Below are 21,261 nucleotides of genomic sequence, written 5' to 3'. Positions count from 1 at the left end.
ATGACATTGCTATTATGGTAGATGTGGAAGATTTCTCCTCTTTCTCTATAATACATTTTAGAAATTGTAAATTGAACCTGTACAAAATTTTCTGTTCCATGCACAGGTGGAACAAATAACTTGTATGCAGTGCTCGAAATAAGCCCTGTTGCAGTGCAATTTCCACTCCAAAATTCACCTCTTGCGATACAACTTTAAAAGTGTAGTGTAAAATTGCGATACCACATTGTAGTGACTTTATGTGTTGATTGTCTGAGACTGCACTTCAAATTGATCTGCGTCAGATGAAATTGCATCACAACTTTCAAAATGGGGTGCAAAGGTGCTCTCTAATGGGAATAAAATTAATTTGAAGACTGCTTGTATGCAATCAGTTGAAATGAATTGAGTGTTATCACCAGCTTCTCAGTCCAACCTTATGCATAATTAAGGCCTAATACCATAATGGTATGAACTGAAACTTGTCAGGACTATATTTTCTTGATTGAATAGCCTAACCTGTATATAGAATTAATAAAATATAATTCTTTTAATGCATAATTGATGTACAGATTTGTGTGTTCATTTATAGTTTGTGTGTAACAAATTGGGATAGAAAAAATTGTCGCATTACTCTACACCAGGGCCACAGAGAACCTATTCTTGAGAGGGCACTCTATTCATGTGGTTTCTTTTCCAACGCTAAAAGATCACGAATTTTGGTGGTTGGCAAATGAAAAGTGTCCGCACTATCGATTGATTACGTAACTGTTATGAATAATTTATTAGGTTTTTCAATGCAATCGCCTCGACCCATTAATACATATTATCTGTATTATCAAAGTACTTGGAATAGCAATCCGGTGAGTTCACTGAACTACGCCCTAATACTGATGGAGTTTTAATGGGGTTAATCCTCTCCATACACAGATGAACAAATACAATAGATGAAGGTCAACACGTATGACCTCCTATGTGACATGTTATATGTGATGTACAAAAACCTGAATATCATAAAGATCAGTATTCGTTTGTGCATATGAACTGCACGTTTACGTTGCTAAATATTACTCATTATATATTATGACAAATATTGGTATTATGACAATACGGTATATACATTGTATATAAAACGACTAATAGATCCTGCTATCATGGCGTCAGGTCAATGTTCATCATATCCCGTATGTTTCTTAAAATTCACTCATAGGCCTATTTGAGACAAATTGCTGTGCCCATTTTATAGGTGCACAAGTAGTCCGTGTTGTGTTTAATTTTCATTTCTTTTTAATGAAAGAATTAAGGTTTTCCACTGCACGGGGCCACAAGGGTGATACTAATTTTAATGCTATATTTTCAAAACGAATACGTGTTCCCGGTTGGCTCTATAGCGATTTCACAGAAAAGGTATTTCTAGTACAATGCAGCGTCGGACTCTAGCTGAGAGCGTAGCCTAAGTCATTATAGACTCCAATAATGGCTCTCCATACACAAATGAACAAACACAAAGGAGGGTAGTCTCCTCCGTGGCCAGCTTGATTTCGATGGAGCGAAACCATATTGGCTGCGGAGGAGACGGGTAATTTTGCCATGCAAATGAGCTGAGTGTCGTAGCCCTGCCAGGGCTACCAGGATAGGGTCTTCTTTTAGGACAAACAATTCAGCTACTCCAACTTACTTGTGAATGAGAGACTTTTCCATCAGTTAATCCCCTTTTTTGTGTTCAACCAGGGACCGTGTATAAAGGGACTGGAAACGGGATTATTGATAGCTATTGTCAAGCTATTGTTATCAGATTATCTTTCACGACCTTCGATTGTATGCGAGTCAGGGGCTATTTTAGGCGAAAAAAGTCACTGCACGTTGGCGATATAAAGTCTCGGTGATCAACAAGCGGCGGCGAGCTTCCGGGGAGGAGGGTGTTGGAGACAGCGGTGTAGGTAGGGATGTTCCTCCCTCTAATCATCAAAGACCCGAAAAAAATCCACTTTGCAAGCGTTGCGAGCGAAAAAAACATGCTTTTTTTATGGTTCTTCGGTCAAAAAGGTCCAAATTTGGCCAACTGCGAGCGTAGCGAGGAACAAATTAGGTTCTTTTTTAACTTTCTTGATCAAAATGTCCAAAAACATGGGAAAATGTCAAAAAAAATGTCCCCTTTTTCAAAATCAGCCACACCATCCCAAAAATTGATTCTGGCTACACCCCTGGTTGGGTTGGAGGGGAGTTCCCCCCTTCGAATTTTGGAGATTTTTAAAAATCACTCATTTGAGTGATTAATTTTTGACCGTATCAGTTACCTGTCCTGATTGGACACTCTGTACTACACGTCCCCGGGGGGGGGCACTCACATTTCCCAGCTATACGGGTATGTGCCGCGGCGACGACCCCCTTTTTTAGAGCCACTGGCCGTTCCTTAGACCCTCTGAATTCATTGTTTGCCCGCTCTGAAGCCCCAAAAATTTTCTAGCCGTTCCATAGACCCTCAGATCATCGATTTCCGCTCTCATCGGCATCTTGAGAGACGTGTTTTCTGTCCTACTATTTCAAGCCCAAAAGCAGACCCAAAAGCTACTTTTGCGAGCCCATAAACTTCAAAGGGAATTTTCCATTAATTTCTTCCCCATTGAAACACATTGTAAGGAATAAGGTGAACTTTGGGTGGGATTTTGGGCTCCTTTAGTAGTGGCAACACTGGTTGACTGATAATAAATAAACATTGCAGCAATGCCGATCGCGAGAGTCCAGCTGGTGAACATTTAGCTAGAAATAAATGATTTTGAGATCTCTTTTTGGAATAAAATTGCCAAATATGAGGAAAAGTACCTTAATAATTATGTACACATCCTTGCAGCTCTCCATAAACAATGAATTAAAAGGTAATTTACGATCTACTGGTCTAGTAAAATCGGGGGAGGAATGGCTGTCAAATTCTGCACACTTCACTCAATCATCTCATGGTCTAAGCATGACAGTTCAATGTAGTCTAAATGTTTTTCTATTCGGCACTGAAAAAATAATTCTTGTGGGTTTGTTTTTTATGGTGGGCTTTTGTAATGCTGCTATAATTATCAGTAGGCTAATAGCATAGATTGTAGGTCTACAGGGTCTAGTAATTTTGATTTGAATGCTGGTTTTGCTTTGTTGAGGTTTCCATCGTAATGGGCCAAACCAGACCTATTTTGCATTAATGATTTTCCTGATTAATAATTTAATGCACAATTCAAAGTGAAATCGATTCCTTCAAAAATCTGTGGCAAAAACGCAACAAAATTGAACCCTGGTTTGGCCTGCGGATTTAGTTTCCGAGATTTTTCAGATTTTGGCGGCCGATCAGTTCCCAAGACCCCCCTTTTGGCCAGTCAATCAGTTCCCAAGACCCCCCTTTTTGACCGGCCAATCAGTTCCCTAGACCCTCCTTTTTGGCTGGCCGATCAGTTCCTTAGCCCTCAAGTTCGAAACTGGCGGTGGCACACCCTACCAAAAAAAAATTTTCGAGTGCCCCCCCCCCGGGTACACGTCCTCCAGCTTCCGCAACCTATGATGGTGAAACACAAAAACCTTGCAATATAGTAATAATCAATGAAACCATTTATTTTTTCGTGATAATTTTGCAATAGATTGCACTCCTATAAAACTGATATGAATCAGATTCATTATTTTCATAACCTGCTTAAAATTGAAAACGAATGTGCGCGCTCTTTCAGTAACTGTGTGAAAGTAGGGAGTATTGCTGCAAGAGGGGGCTCTATTCTATAGCAATACTTTCCCAACCAAGGGTGTTGCGCGCGAGTGTCATAAACAGCCACGCGGTTTAAAGTTGTTGCTCCTAGTCGTTCTTTTTCCCTCGTTTTCTCCTTCTCTTCTTCTCCTTCTCTTTCTTGTTATTCTCCTTTACCATGTTTCCCATTCTTTTTCTTTGTCTACATCTTCCCTTCCTCCTTTTTCCTCATCTTTTCGATGCAAGATGCATGCATTCCCTGTTTATATCATGGTTATACTATATAAGAGGAATAACTCAATCTTATTTTGCACGGTTTTGAAGCGAGCAAGCAAACTGGATCATTTTGTTGAGCAAATCATAAATTATCTTCATATTTATACCCATTTTGAGTCCGCTGAAAATGCGTCTGAATACGATAGTTATCGTTCCTTCGATTTTGCGTTAATATATTCAAACTTTCTTCTGGATTGGATTGGACATCAATCAGCAGAAGTTATAGCTATCATCCATACCAACATCAGCTGTAGCATTTAGGAAGTTACCTCATCCAATGCCAATATCATCAGTAGGCGGTTACTTCATCAATACCAATATCATCAGCAGGCGGTTACTTCATCAATGCCAATATCAGATGATTACTTTATCAAGTATAATCTAACAGTAAAACAATTTATACCAACATTTTCTGAGTGTTTGCGAATGTTTTCGAAAACGTTTTGTGTTTGGTGAATACCCATCTACTGTTGATGTATCGATGAAGTGGTTACTTCATCGATGCCAATATCAGCAGTAGATGGTTACTTCCTCAATGCCAATATCAGCAGTAGATGGTTACTTCTTTAATGCCAATATCCGCAGTAGATGGTTACGTCATCAATGCCAATATCAGCAGTAGATGGTTACGTCATCAATGCCAATATCTGCTGCAGTAGATGGTTACGTCATCAATGCCAATATCAGCAGTAGATGGTTACTTCTTTAATGCCAATATCCGCAGTAGATGGTTACGTCATCAATGCCAATATCAGCAGTAGATGGTTACGTCATTAATGCCAATATCAGCAGTAGATGGTTACTTCATCAATGGCAATATCAGCAGTAGATAGTTACTTTATCTATGCCAATATCAGTGGTAGATGGTTACTTCTGCAATACTAATATCAGCAGTAGATGGTTACGTCATCAATGCCAATAGGCCTATCAGCAGTAGATGGTTACTTCTTTAATGCCAATATCCGCAGTAGATGGTTACTTCATCAATGGCAATATCAGCAGTAGATAGTTACTTTATCTATGCCAATATCAGTGGTAGATGGTTACTTCTGCAATACTAATATCAGCAGTAGATGGTTACGTCATCAATGCCAATATCAGCAGTAGATGGTTACTTCATCAATGCCAATATCAGCAGTAGATGGTTACTTCATCAATGCCAATATCACCAGTAGATGGTTACTTCATCGATGCCAATATCAGCAGTAGATGGTTATTTCATCGATGCCAATGTCGGCAGTAGATACAGTTCAGTGCTTTATCAATGCGCAGCATATGTATATAAATTTAGATGTAGGTTGTTACTTCATCGATACTAATATTAACAGTAGATTGGTATTCACCAAACACAAACCGTTTTCGAAAACATTCGAAAACGCTCATAAAATGTTGCTAGAAAACGTTTTACTGTTGGGTTAAAGTATAGAAATGGTATGAAACATTTGTTTAAATAACGTTCGAAAACATTCTGTAAAGTTGCTGCAAAATATTCTACTATATTATTTTGTTCTAATTCTGTGCAGTTTTATGTGAAGGATAACCTGATATGGCGATTGGCATTGATGAAGTCACAATCTGCTGCTGATATTGGCATTGACGAAGTAACCATCAATATCAATATCAGCAGTAGGTGGCTACTTCATCAATGCCAATATCAGCAGTAGATGCATGCAGGGGCGTAGCCAGCTTTCTTGGTCAGGGGTGGCAAATAAAATTTCGGGGGCACAGACAAAATAATTTAGTTGCATCATACAATATACGGCCGGTTTTGTTTTTGATAAAGACTGTACAAGTCTTCGAGCTTCCCAAAAGGCTTTATTGCGGTAATTTTATTTTGCACTATTTTTGCCCATTGTCAGGATAAAAATGGGCTTTATTACGACAACGTGCGCGGAGAGCAGCGCGAAAAATATTTGTATTTTACACTATTTTGGCCCATGATTGGGGTGAATGTTGGAGGAAAAGGGCCTCCTTGCCCTTTTTCCTTTGCCCTTCAGATTTTGAGAGGCACTTTTTTCTTTCATTTTTTGTCAGGGAGGGGGGCACTCTGCCCCCTGGCTACGCTACTGGATGCATGGTTACATTATCAATGTCAATGTCAGCGGTAGTTGGATACATTATTAATATCAATATCAGCAGCAGATGATTACTTTGTCAATGATAATATCAGCGGTAGATGGTTACATTATCAATGTCAATCTGCAGTGCATTATGTAGCCAGGATTTTAGTGTCGGGGGACAAAGTCAAAGTTTCGTCCCCATTTGTCAATTTTGTGTCCCATTTTTAGTCATTTTAAGGACACTTTACTCTTTATTGTTATCTTCATGTCCACGTCACATGCAACTGCATATCCGTATAGGCTGTGACAATAGTATCAATCGAGGTCATTATTTTAATTGAAAAAAGCCATAACAATGATAAAATTGATTAATTTCATTGAAGGTAACAGGTTTTCTTGCACAGCTTATTATTAATTTGACTATAATAAGTTCAAGCATCTAACGTCAGATGAACTGAGAAGGTTGGAGTGATACGACCACATCAAGCTAACATGGTAAGTGCTTTTCTTGATTAATGTTGTATTTATTTTAGCTTTGTTTTATTTTATATGAAAAGTATACCACGTCCTGTTTAAGTATTCTCTTCCAGACGGGTTAAATTATTAAATAATGATTATTAATGAATGAACTACTAAAGCTCGTGCTAATGTTATGAGGAGGTTTACGCGGGGAATGCTAAACGAATTTGAATTATTAAAGCTATATCAAGATTGCGCTATTGAAACCCTTTTTGACAATTTCTTTGAACGTGTTAATGTACAGGGTGTCCCCGTTTCGTAATTTCGTAATTTAATGCCCGTACCAAAAGTTACTGAATAAATGATGTGGTTGAGATCAGATATTCCTTAACCGTGTTTAGTTTTATTTGGTTCGGGCATTTAAATGCCTAAACATTAATGTTTCCGACGATGGAGTTTTTTCAGGGACACTATTATTAAATAAATAAAATCATTCATCATATTGATGCTAGTCACTAATTTAATGCTTGTCAAACGGTTCATCGCGATGTAGGAAGTTTTTTGTGTTTCTTTTGGGTGGTTCTGAGACTATAAATTCACGTTTTCTTTCAGAAGTACTTCTTTAAATCTCACATTTTACCCATTTACCGGAACGTGTGGATGATAAACTAAAAACAAGATTACTTGTTTAGTAGTTTTCACTGGTTCTATTTTGGAAAATTCGCAATGGGTCTGGCATGTTTGCGGAAAAAGCTTTCTTTTTTTTTAAATCGGGTGCGCCGCATTCGCACCTGCTGTCTGCCAGACACATTGCATCAGCAGAGAGGCGAGGTCTGCTTGTTTTCAGTTGACAATGTCAGTCTTCAGTGAACCGGCTATTTTCAGAGCGACCAAATCTTTAAATTTAGCAGATAGGCGAGGTCTTCTTGTACTTTGTTGACAAGGGGCAGTCTTCAGTGAACGGCTCTTTTCAGAACCGCAGCATATACATGTCTCATTCCTAGGTACTTTGTAAGAATTCAAAGCCACTTCTGACGAAAGCTTGACAGTTCTAAGCTTGTCCGACAGCGAACCCGCTAAAATCTTACTAATTGTTATAAATCAGGGGTGTGAAATCATCTCTCTTAAGCTGAATTCCTCTTTTTGGACATTTCTGTGAGGCAAAATTTTAGCTTTTTCTTTCATTTTCAGACCAATTTGAGCATATTTCAGCGCTTTTCCTCTTTTTTCCTCTTTTTTGAACAAAGTTCCTCTTTTTTCAATAGAGGTCACTCACATAAATTAATGTTACGCTTTTATGACTCTTGGTAAACTTGGAGCATATTTGATTTTGCTCCCTATTTGGGGGGGGGGGGGGGTCCTTTTTAGGTGATGGGTTCAAATACAGTTTGGCAGACAAAACTCTAATTCATCATACCCGAATCAACAATAATACAATATAGGTTGTTGCCATGCAGATTTTACGCAAACATGCCGAGTGAAGCTAAACTAAGCAGACCGTATTCCAAAATAAAATAGTCCGCAATGTTTTACAAAATACTTTGAAAGGGAAGTCTCATATCCTAGTCATATGACAAGAGTACACTCTTAGAAAAAAGCGGTTCTAAATATGCAGGACAACTCCAAAGAAAATGGTTTTTCAGGAAATTAAAAAAAAAAGTTAGTTCTGGTGTTACGTTCACTAAAATGACCCAGGCCAAAATCACCTGCTACCGAGTTCACTCAACACTAAACAAACAAACACACTGTTTATGATATTAAACAACTTATGATTATATCAGTTAGTGCAGTATGGCTGTCAATCAGATCACAATGCAATATCATACACAATAATTTAACTTAATTATTACAAAGATTTCCTAATGATTTGGTCACTTGTCTAAATCTCAGTTCTTGATCCAAGATCTGGCAATGTCCAAGATCCTGTCTACTCAAGGGAAACTTCTGATCTCAATCAAGCCTATGTTTGCACCATCCTAGCTGCATGTTAGTGTTTTCCAAATGGTCTTCCATGTTGACCATAAGCTCCTCTCTCGGAGATCTCTTGAACAAGCTCTTTGCTCCACTGGAAGGACAGATAACACACTATGTTAGTCTAACAAAATATTTCAGTCTGCCGTAAGTCGACAATAAAATCAAGCACTATTGACTCTAGACCGCCTTTGCGTATTTTATTCTCTCCAACACACAAGAACCGCGAACCAAAGTTCCGTCTTAGAACTTCATATTGCTCCTCTAATCAATTACTCTCCAGGCCTTATATCTAATTTGCTACCCTTCTGGAATAATCATTGCTATTTATTACAGCATTTCTAAAAATAGCTCATTGCCTCAACACAAACTAATCAGAATCATTAACCTGTGTACATGATTACCGTAATAGCACCACCAGTTAATGTTCTATAGAAACTTCTGAGGCAACCATGATCATTCTACTGGTTTACATTATGTATGATTGTTTACCAGCATTTTCCATTGAGTTTCCAGAATATTCTATGTACAAACCAATGGAGATATCAAAATAAGTGAAAATCAATGTGTAATTAAAATAAGAGTGTAGGCATGTAGGTCTACTATAATGATTGAGAAGGCCGAATTAAAAAGACTAGTTTGCGTCTGACGTCAGTGCAAAGGCGCGGCGTGATTGGTTGCTGTAGTGGGTTGATTTTGGCTTCATATATTTTGCAGTTAAATGACGCATACTTCCATGGGCGTGCCCAACCCTCCTCCACCTTTTCCAACTGACGCGTCGAAACACATAAAATGTTTGTTTCTTATAAAAATTAATGTATTCCTTATCATTTGTTTCTTTATTTTATCAGTAGTTTCAGCTATGGAAAAAAGTGTAGAAGCCCTATTTATTCTTACATTATAAATTGTTGCTTGTATTTATGCAGGTTGCGACCATGGCCCGACTACACCATGCACTTCTACTGGGACTCTTTATTGTTCTTTGTTTGACATTGTATTGCCATGCCCGAGACACACCTTCAACATTTAAGAAGATGCTGATGGCAGCAGGTGCTGAGAATGCGCTCAAGCAAGAACGAATTGACAGCGGACAACATGCATTACGTCGACGAAACGCACCCAAACCGGCCTTTCGTACCCAACTTAAAAGTCTTGGGAAAAGTGTTGATAAACACAACGAGGGTCATGTCATCGATAAGCGATCTCATGGGGGTCCGCATGGGGGTCTTGTTGACGAACTCCAACTCTTACTTGAGGATGCGCCACGTATGATGGAGAAGCGAGCATACATTCCCAAAGCCAAACATCGCAAATATAAACTACAGTCTTACTCAATTTCCAGGAAAACTTATAAACCTAAATCGAAACCATCTATTAATTCGGGATCTGCTGCGTCTAGTCTTCTTAGCGACATAACGAAGAAACTAACGAAAGAGCAAGTAAGCCAGGACAAAGAGGAAGAGGAGCAGAAGGAGAAACAAGAAGATACAGTCAATCAGATCCTAGCTCTTCTTGGAATCGCTCCTGCTTCCGATGACGAGGACGAATTGAATTTGAAATCCAAAAGCGTAATGACGATACGACGGGGTACGATGAATACAATCCTTGGCCTCTTGAAGAAGACGCTCCAGTAAAACGATTCGATCCATACGTGTTTCTTAGCGAAGAATACCAAGAAAAACACGCTGATAATATGGTAGCGCATCTGTTGAAAAAGCGATCAAAGAAAATGGAAGAAGAATTTGAAGAAGAATCGGAAGAAGCGAATATTTTGGAACCAGAGGAAATTGAAATCCAATCACCTCTGCACAGTGCTGACGAAAATCGCCAAGTCAAGCGGGACAGTGGATCTCGCCATCAGTCCCGTTTCGCGGCACCAGAACGTCGTAGTGTATCCTCTCGACATCAGATGTCCTCATCTGGAGATTTCATTCCACGGCACCCTCTTTCAGTTAAACATCGAAGATCTAGTGCTAAAAGAGCAGCGCCTGTGAAGAGGAGTCCGTTGTTTCTTGGTAAACGTTCCTTAACACGATTCGCCGCATGAACACTCGGTCATATTGATCAAACCTACCTATAAATGCTAAATAAACAACTCTGTTAACATTTTGCTTGCTATCAAACTCCGAAATCTATTTTAAGAATTTACAAAGTATCTACAATTCTACATGGAAATGAAAGATGAGTTATAGACCAGTGGCCACATCAACTTGTGGATGTGCTTTGAAGGGAATACTGCATGGGGCGATACTGGCTGCGGCATTAATGCACTGTTGCATTCGTTGAGAAAACGGACAAAATATCTGTTTAAAATGTTATTGACTTATAATTAGTATATTATTACACCAATACCCGTGAAGTTATAATATCCGGGGAAAAGATCTATATAAATATAAAATTGCAGTTATGTGGGTGCGACTGGTGTGACTATTGTTTTTAACATTTGTGAAATTTGGGTTTATGGCTTATGCGCCATGCTCCAGAACATTGAGGTAGTGTCGGTACAATGGGGGAGGGTAGAAATTCTCACAGTCAGAACTCTTGACCCCCATTCCCCCAGTAAAAATTACAATTACGAAAATGTCCACCTTTTGCGGCAATTTTGCGCAAAATGTGTTTGTTTTGTGCCCCTCTAAAATTCACTTTGCTCTCCTGACATTAAAAAAAAATCAGGTGCCACCACTGCATGGAGGTATCTTCAAAGATTGATACCTTTTCGGAAGCGATCTTCAATTTTGGGATGCAATCAGGTATATTATCTTGATGTACAATAGGTTGCATCGTATTGGACAACAGGTTTGATATCAGACACCAATATTTGATATAAATAACGAACTTGGACGAGTTTGAAACAATCGAGCAAAGTTTGTGCGAAACAAAAGTGATTGCTAGAATATCGTATTATGAGTTTGGATTGTCCCATGCATATGTATTTATTTTAGATGTAGGTTATATGATACACCTTAACTGCTGTAAAAATAAATGAAAACCGTAATCAAGTAACGTCAAGTCTTTGGTCATTTTCCTTTATTATCGTGAAATAAAGCTTTTTGTATTGTATTTCGTTTTCCAAATTGCGCTATTCGTGTACAAGAAATCACAGTCACAAGACATATAGGCCAATCGCAATGGTAGAAGTCAAATTATATTGGGAAAAAATATATATTGATCAATTATAAGTATGTATACCTGTTTATTTTCTTTTGTTAATTACTGTAATATGTTCTCTGAATATGCGGATGATGTATTAAAATATGACGGTGACTATTACTAACACATGTTCGCATTTTGTTATTGGATAGCAGCTCCTCGCTATATACACCACTGAAGTCCCGGGTTCGAGCCCCATCCGTTCCCAGATGACTTTAGTGTATTTGGTTGAGTCCATGCTCGCTCTCGATCTCGCATTCTTTTCTCCAGGTTCTCCAGGTTTCTCCTGCATCAAATACTTTGCTTTCTTCCTTGGGTATATTGACATGTCTTTAAATAAAGATATTGGAAAATGGCACAAATGAATGGTACGAGTAACCGATAAGCGTCTATAAACATCCAACATATGCATAGGTCTACCATATACCAGTGAATTCCATCTACAAGCATGCCTCTAATTGAGTAGTGTTTTTTGTTGTTGTGTCAGTTTGTTTTAATGTGTTTTCTGTGGTTGTTTTGTTTTGTTTGGTTTGGTTTTTAAGAGACAATAGGTACAAAAGATACCCTCCACAAAAACATTATTTAGAGCTTTAGCAAAATTAATATATTGCGGATACGGGTGGTTGTACAAACATGTATTATTGTAAGATCAATCCATTGTAATGTTTATGTGGAGGGTGTCTGCCTTTCGTCACTTTTCGTCAAAAACAAAACACTAATTTAGAGGTTTTTGCTAAATTGCAAATTCTACGGTAGCTGAGGTGCAGTAACTATAATTCCACACCATTTACCGCTGCTATCTCGGAGCAAGAAAATACAGGTCACATCATACATATTAATGGAAGCAAAATGATCGGGATTCGATACGTGTTTATACTTCATAATTTCCTTTCATACTTTGTATATACACTGCAAAAACAGCAGAGCAACACTTTATAAACACTCCAATGGTTTGTACATAGGGGTGTTCATTTATCAACACTAAAACGCGTGAAAAATATCGAGACGTTTATGTTATTATTCACACAAGATAGTGTTAAAAGGCACACTTTTAACATTATCTTGTGTTAAAGAACATAAATATACATCTTCATATTTTTTACGGGTTTAAGGGTTCATACATTAACACTCATATACTTTCACTGTACAAACCTTATATAGCTCATCCTCTTGGGACAGCAGGAAGCGGAAAGACTCACCCTGTGGAAAGAGAGATCTCCCAATTCACCAGCTATGGGACTGCAACCCAGTGAGCAGCTACCACCTGGAGCTGATTCCACGTGGCCTGAGTGGCGGTGTCTCAACAGACTAAGATCAGGGGTCGGAAGGTGCAAGGTCGCTTTGCAGAAACGGGGCTACCTACCAGAAGGACAAAACACTACTACCTGTGAGTGTGGAACTGTTCCACAAATTATGGAACACCTGCTGGTCTGTCCACAGATGGGGCAACACTGCACACATCACTAGGACCTAGATGAATTCAACGATTCTGCTCGTCACCGCGTCAGCTATTGGCTCGGGCGCATTTGACCCTGCGCTTGGACACGCAAAGAAGAAGAATATAGCCATTAAAGTTTTCTAGTGATTATTAAGTGTTGCTCTGCTGTTTTTGCAGTGTAGAGTCGAATTAAACCATAAAACAGCAACTTCTGCGCAAATGCTTTAAAGAGTTAACAGTGCATCTGGATTTATTATTATTGAGTGTTACACAAGCTCAACATTTTATGGCAAAACATAATCCATGATAATAAAAGTGCAACGCATGGTCAAGGTCCTGACCAGTCTAAAAGAACATTGTGATATAAGGACATCGTTACCTGCCTTAATCCTAGTATAAACACTTAGTAGTTGCTGGTATTTTAGAGCCTGTACAAAACTTGCCAGTTGGCCTGGCCAACGATGTTAGACCTTTAACAAACTAGAGCTATACCAACCATGCACCAAATTGGTATTCTTTTATTCACTTATTATCAGCAGTAGATGACTTCATTAATACCAATATCAGGAGCAGGTAGTTATTCCTCCAATACACCCATCTGCAGCATACAAATTGCGCACAAAAGAGTTGCCGCACTTTTAAAAATAGACATACACTAGAGTATTATATTACATGCAAACCACGGGCCTTAGACCAGATGGTGGTTTACAAAAATATAATGAAAAGCAAAATACATCCAAATTGATACAAAACTGAAACAAGAAAAATCCAGCTAAAGAGTTACCAACATAAATATTAAATCATGCACTGATTTAGAACAGTATACACGTAGGCTAACGTAGTGTCTAAAACAAAATGTCTGGTAAATATCAGCAGATTAAAATAAATAGAATTATGCAAAACAACACTGGGCAATTTGTTCCTCACTTTGTTTTAATCAAGTGCTTAGATCTAAGTCTTGGTTTAAATTGTGCGCATTTACTTGCCGAAAGCAGCAGACTTCAGGAGAGCAATGGAGGAGAGAAAGATGTGGAAAGTTCGAGGACACCACTCGAATTAAGCAAGTAAGTAAGCAACCTGTATTTTTATAATCCATTAATAACTCAATTGAGCCTAAAATGTTCTTACGCTGACCATCTCTACCCATGGAACTCCTAAATGGTCTTATTGAGAGTTACTTTCTTCATAAAATTATAACAATAATTGTGCGCAAAGTTTATCTAATCCATCAACCCCAATATCAATAGTACAGATGATTGGTATTGATGAAGTAACCATCTACTGCTGATATTGGCATTGATGAAGTAACCATCTACTGCTGATATTGGCATTGGTGAGGTAACCATCTACTGCTGATATTGGCATTGGTGAGGTAACCATCTATTGCTGATATTGGCATTAATGAAGTAACCATCTACTGCTGATATTGGCATTAATGAAGTAATCATCTACTGCTGATATTGGCATTAATGAAGTAACCATCTACTGCTGATATTGGCATTAATGAGGTAACCATCTACTGCTGATATTGGCATTAATGAAGTAATCATCTACTGCTGATATTGGCATTAATGAGGTAACCATCTACTGCTGATATTGGTATTAATGAGGTAACCATCTACTGCTGATATTGGCATTGATGAAGTAACCATCTACTGCTGATATTGGTATTAATGAAGTAACCATCTACTGCTGATATTGGTATTAATGAAGTAACCATCTACTGCTGATATTGGCATTGATGAAGTAACCATCTACTGCTGATATTGCCATTAATGAGGTAACCATATACTGCTGATATTTTTTTTTTTTGGGGGACAGCCATGGTGTTACTGTCTATGGTTTATTCCTGTACTTGAGTCCGGTGGGGGAAGAAAACATACAAAATAACCACCGGACCCTTCACAAAACTTTCCTGACAGCAAAGACTATAATTGTTATATTTTATTATATATTATATAGTTATACATATAAAACCTTTAAATAGGGCCTATACTATAATTATTACACATATTTTACTTAAATGATTAACAAAAAAGATTAACAAAGGATTTTTTTTTAAAACCAATTGACCAGTGCAGAGACTTCGCCATAGTTGCCATTTTTTCGAAAACTTGTTAAGCTCTAAATTACATGCTGCTTGATATTTTAGGATATTATAATAATGTTTAATTTCTTGTTTAAAAGCTTTTAAATCTGGGTTTTGTTCCATCATCTTTGCTCTATAGATGTGGAATTTTGCCATTGTCATTATAAGGGTTAAAGTCAAATCAAATTTAGAACCAAATAGAATTGTCAAAATAGACATTTCCAATTCCACATTAGTTTGTTCTTTTATCCATAATTTAATGGTATTCCAAAATATTTGGGAGACCTGACAATCTACAAAAAGATGTTTAATTGTTTCCGGGTTCCCCTTACAAAATGTACATAAATCATCCTCCCTTACATTAAATTTTAGCAACAGGCTATTTGTTCCTAAAATCCTTTGGTTAATTCTATATTGGAACCATCTATACTTCGAATCAACAGAAAACTTGAAATTTAAAAGACATAATTGTTTCCACTCCTCATTTTCTATATCAACATCCATTTTCCACTTATTACCCGATTGTTTCATTCTCTTAGCCCCTACAAAGACATCGTAGAATAACTTACAACCTTTACGATATTTGAACAATAAGTCCATATTACTCGATCTAAAAGGTGAAACTAATTTTGTCCCTTTTAACTTGTTAATATTGAAATTTGACTGAATTGCTCTTATAATACCATTGTATTCAAGGAAGTTTGTTTTCACCTTATACATTTCTTCAAAATCATCTTTTGACATAAAAGTCCCATTTTCTGACAGTAAATCATTTATAAAAAGAACACCCTTTTCCTTCCAATGAACATAATGAATTGAATTACCCCCAATTTTGATTTTATCATTCCACCACAGGTACTGCTTTGCAATACGATTGAAATCTAATTCACCATAATTAACACTATTTATCAAAGAGGACCAAGAAAAAAATACGTCATACCAGAACTTATTGTCTACCTTATTTTTCGTTGCATTAAATCGGAGTAGACCTGTACAGCAAATATCGTTAGTCTTCACATTCAAACATAACTTTGACAATTTTATCCATTTTTGTCACCTTGAATAACCCTGCGAATCCAATTTATTTTTAGTGCATTTATATGAGATTCGACATCTGGCATTTTAACTCCTCCATTCTCATAATCTTGTACAAACTGAGATCTTTTTATTTTGTCCGGCTTCCCATTCCAAACATATTTAAAAATGATGTCATTAACTGTTTTGATAAAATCTTTGCTCGGATTTGGAAGCATCTGCGCAATATAACTGATCTTAGGAAGAACCAACGATTTTACCACTACAACTCGACCCAATACAGTAAGATTCCTTTTTTTTCAATTGGAAATCATCTTTTTCATCAGTACAAGTGATTTTTCATAGTTCTGTTTAACCATTTGCACCAAATCAGTATTGAAAGAAATTCCTAAAAATCAAAATTGCCCTCAAAATTCCAAGTTAGTTTTTATTTTCACAAATTTTTGTGATTCTATTTTTATATGATCCTATCCATACTGCCACTGTTTTATCAGTATTAATTTTCAAACCAGAAATTTCACGAAAAATATTCAAAGTATCAAATGCGCTTTTTAGCGACTTTTCTGTGCCATCTAATATCAAGGTTGTGTCGTCTGCGTATTGTGTAATTTTAAAATTCATGTCATTTACTTTTATTCCTTTTATATTCTTATTTTCTTTTATCATTAAAGCTAAAATTTCCGCACATAAAACAAAAATATATGGCGAAAGCGGATCGCCCTGTCTACAACTACGCTGAATTTGAAACGGTTTTGAAATATTCCCATTTATTATTACTGACGAAGAAGCATTCTTATATAGGGTTTCAAACCATCTACAAATATCTGTCCCAAAATTAAAAGCTTTTAGAGTTTTAAATATAAAATCATGTGATACCGTGTCAAATGCTTTTTCAAAATCTATGAGTAATAGCAGACCAGGTATTTTATGAATATTTGTATAATTTAACAAGTCATAGAGAAGGCGAATATTTTCGCCTATAAATCTGTTTGGAACAAAACCATTCTGGTCTTCCGAAATTAGATGTTTTAAAACTGATTTTACGCGGTTAGCAATACAAGCAGATGCTAACTTATAGGAAACATTTAAGAGTGATATAGGCCTCCAGTTCTTTAGGAAATGACGAGGTTTATCCCCTTTAGTAGAAGAGTAACATGACCAATTTTTGTTCTTTTGTAAGAGAACCTTTCCTAAAACCTTCATTTAACGACCGAAGAAGAAAAATGGAAATGTCGTCCCAAAACATTTTATAAAATTCTACTGTAAAACCATCTGGGCCAGGAGTTTTATTATTTTTCATATTTTTCAAAGCAATTGAGAGCTCAGACAAATCCAGCTCACCTTCTAAATTATTTGACTGCGTTTGCGTTAATTTGTTGAAACATAAATTTAGATCATCAATATTGACATTGTTTTTTTCTTCCTTTTCTTTGTACAAAGTTTTGTAAAATAAAAATTCCTTTAAAAAAGGAATGGGGCGCCCAAATTATGTGAGCTTGGACGTGATATGGTGAATTCCATGGCATGGTGTTTAGATTTGGTCCCGGGGATTTGGTATCATAATGATTTTTTCTAGGGAAGAGTAGAAGATGATCAAATGCAAGAGAAATGTGTTTGATTGGGGAAGGTGTATCACAGGACCGTTTTGGATGAAATAAATTGAATTGGAATGAAGCTGTCGTGTCAATTTTCGATTATGTGGGGTGGGGAGTTCAATTTTCACGGGCATGATGATATTGCTTTGGATATTGAATATTGTTGAATTTCGTTATGCAGGGGGTATATGATGGATCATAGAGGATCTACCCCTATGTTGACCAAAAGAAAAGTTTTTATGAATGTATAACGTCTGTGATACATATACATCATAATGTCTGTGATACATATACATCATCTACTTGCTAATACACTGAAAATCTAATAGAGATGAAGGATAAAAGACAATTACAGAACATTCATTCTTCATAAAAGTAGCTATATGGGTATACAATGTTTACAAGATAAGAACGTTAATGTTTTGTACATGAACGTAACATCTTTGATACATAGTTGTTAACACACTGAAAATCTGACTAGAGATTTACAATTTGATGATATCCAAAAGAATACTTACTAACTTAGCATTGAAGAATTAAAATAATTACAGAACTTTCATTTGTTAACATACACGTAGCAATGATTAACAATGTTGAAAATACAAACGTAACGTTTTGTTCATAAACATAACATCCTCGACACATCTAGGATCCGCATAATTTGTTGATTAATGTCATAAACAGTCACAAAAGATTTATGGTCTGATCATTTTATCATTTTAAGGGGGACCCGATATTGCATTTGGAAGAACCAGGCTTTTCAATTACTATCAAAACGGCTGGGTACCAAACTTTTTGATACAGCTTGTATAGTAATTTGTTCTAATTTCCATGCAAAAGGAGCCAGTTGTTTCATCCTTAAAACAAATAGGCTACACCATAATTTCCAATTACCCCATGCAGATAGATAAGACCTTGGTAAGATAAGCATGTTAATTGTTATTTCACTATCACTATCTTGATCTTGATAAGATGCCTGACTTTGAAACTTTGGGTACAAAAACTCATACTCTGCAAGTTAGGTCAAATTTTGCACTATGATTGTTTATTTGAGGTTATTGGACTATGCCATTCAGATTAGGCTATTGTAGTCCATAGTGTTGGTCACCGTCTATCGGGTTCTAAGAGGCGGTAAATTGGTTACAAAGGTCAAAGTGGTTACAAAGGTCAAAGGTCTCGAATTATTTGGTGTTTTTACAAATCCATTAATTTGGTCTTTTAAACAAAGAATATACGCACACCATTTTATCCTGTGCATAACAGAAAACAATAATCAAATCAAATCCAAGCATATTGTGGATTTATTTCTGAGCAAGGGAATAATTTTAGCAAAATAGCACAACAATTTCGGAGTAAATCTAGTAAGACTGAAATTAGAAGCTACTCACAAATACATGCCTATATTGTGGGACGCCTCCGTAGAGGGCGCCCCAATAACAAAATTTCTTTTTCAATCTCCTCCTGAGATGTTGCCTCTGTGTTATCTTTCTTAGTAATTTTACATATTTGTTTATTTACAAAGTTTCTTTTTTCAAGGTTAAGAAAATATTTGGAAGGTTTCTCCCTTCTTCTATCCATTTAGCTTTTGATCGAACAAAACAACCTTTAAATTTTCTAGTACGCAGCTCTTCAAGCTCTTGTTTAGCGGCATTAAGTTCCCTCATTACTGAATCGACGTTTTGGTTATTTAAAGCCGTTTCTTCACATATCTTCTCCAGATGTTGTATCAAATTGTCAAGTGTTTCTTCTGTTTTATCTAAGTCTTTCTTTCTTTTGGATGAAAATGCCAAAGTAGCACCTCTAATTTCCAATAATAATGTTTCGAAGAACAGCTGGTCATCGATAGTAAGAACTAACGTCGACGGATTAATACCTCATTAATGCCAATATCAGCGGTAGATGGTTACCTCATTAATACCAATATCAGCAGTAGATGGTTACTTCATCAATGCCAATATCAGCAGTAGATGGTTACTTCATCAATGCCAATATCAGCAGTAGATGGTTACTTCATCAATGCCAATATCAGCGGTAGATGGTTACTTCATTAATGCCAATATCAGCAGTAGATGGTTACTTCATCAATGCCAATATCAGCGGTAGATGGTTTCTTCATTAATGCCAATATCAGCAGTAGATGGTAACTTCATCAATACTAATATCAGCAGTAGATGGTTACTTCATCAATGCCAATATCGGCAGTAGATGGTTACTTCATCAATGCCAATGTCAGCAGTAGATGGTTACTTCATCAATACTAATATCAGCAGTAGATGGTTACCTCACCAATGCTCATGTCAACAGTAGATGGTTTCTTCATTAATGCCAATATCAGTAGTAGATGGTTACTTCATCAATACTAATATCAGTAGTAGATGGTTACTTCATCAATACTAATATCAGCAGTAGATGGTTACTTCATTAATGCCAATATCAGCAGTAGATGGTTACTTCATCAATGCCAATATCAGCAGTAGATGGTTACTTCATCAATGCCAATATCGGCAGTAGATGGTTACTTCATCAATGCCAATGTCAGCATTAGGTAATTACTTCATCAATGCCAATATCAGCAGTAGATGATTACTTCATCAATGCCAATATCGGCAGTAGATGGTTACTTCATCAATGCCAATGTCAGCAGTAGGAATTTACTTCATCAATGCCAATATCAGCAGTAGATGATTACTTCATCAATGCCAATATCAGCAGTAGATGGTTACTTCATCAAAGTCAATATCAGTAGTAGATGGTTACTTCATCAATGCCAATGTCAGCAGTAGATGGTTACTTCATCAATGCCAATGTCAGCAGTAATTTATTACTTCGTCAATGCCAATATCGACAGTAGATGGTTACTTCATCAATGCTAATGTCAGCAGTAGGAATTTACTTCATCAATGCCAATATCAGCAGTAGATGATTACTTCATCAATGCCAAAATCGGCAGTAGATGATTACTTCATCAATGTCAATATCGGCAGTAGATAATTACTTCATCAATGCCAATGTCAGCAGTAGATAATTACTTCATCAATGCCAATATCAGCAGTAGATGATTACTGCATCAATGTCAATATCAGCAATAGATGGTTACTTCATCAATACCAATATCAGCAGTAGATGGTTACCTCATCAATGTCAATATCAGCAGTAGATGATTACTTCATCAATGTCAATATCAGCGGTAGATGGTTACTTCATCAATGCCAATATCAGCAATATATGGTTACTTCATCAATGCCAATATCAGCAGTAGATGGTTACATCATCAATGCCAATATGCCAATGTCCGCAGTAGGAATTTACTTCATCAATGCCAATGTCAGCAGTAGGTAATTACTTCATTAATGCCAGTTTCAGACCATTAATGCCAATGTCAGCAGTAGATGATTACTTCATCAATGTCAATATCAGCAGTAGATGGTTACTTCATCAATACCAATATCAGCAGTAGATGGTTACCTCATCAATGTCAATATCAGCGGTAG

General features: G+C 36.8%; 1 protein-coding gene across 1 annotated transcript; it reads left to right on the top strand.

The window, feature by feature from the left end:
• Positions 1 to 6,445: 6,445 nt before the first annotated feature.
• On the top strand, positions 6,446 to 11,720 carry LOC140155225 (uncharacterized). The gene is made up of 2 exons (XM_072177977.1): positions 6,446 to 6,528; positions 9,390 to 11,720. The coding sequence occupies exons 1-2, from the start codon at positions 6,526 to 6,528 to the stop codon at positions 10,095 to 10,097; spliced, it is 711 nt and encodes a 236-aa protein (XP_072034078.1). The 5' UTR covers positions 6,446 to 6,525; the 3' UTR covers positions 10,098 to 11,720.
• Positions 11,721 to 21,261: the final 9,541 nt, after the last annotated feature.

The sequence above is a fragment of the Amphiura filiformis genome, chromosome 6 (genome assembly GCF_039555335.1).
Source record: "Amphiura filiformis chromosome 6, Afil_fr2py, whole genome shotgun sequence".
NCBI classification, from domain to species: domain Eukaryota; kingdom Metazoa; phylum Echinodermata; class Ophiuroidea; order Amphilepidida; family Amphiuridae; genus Amphiura; species Amphiura filiformis.
This window is presented reverse-complemented; position numbering and strand designations above follow the sequence as displayed.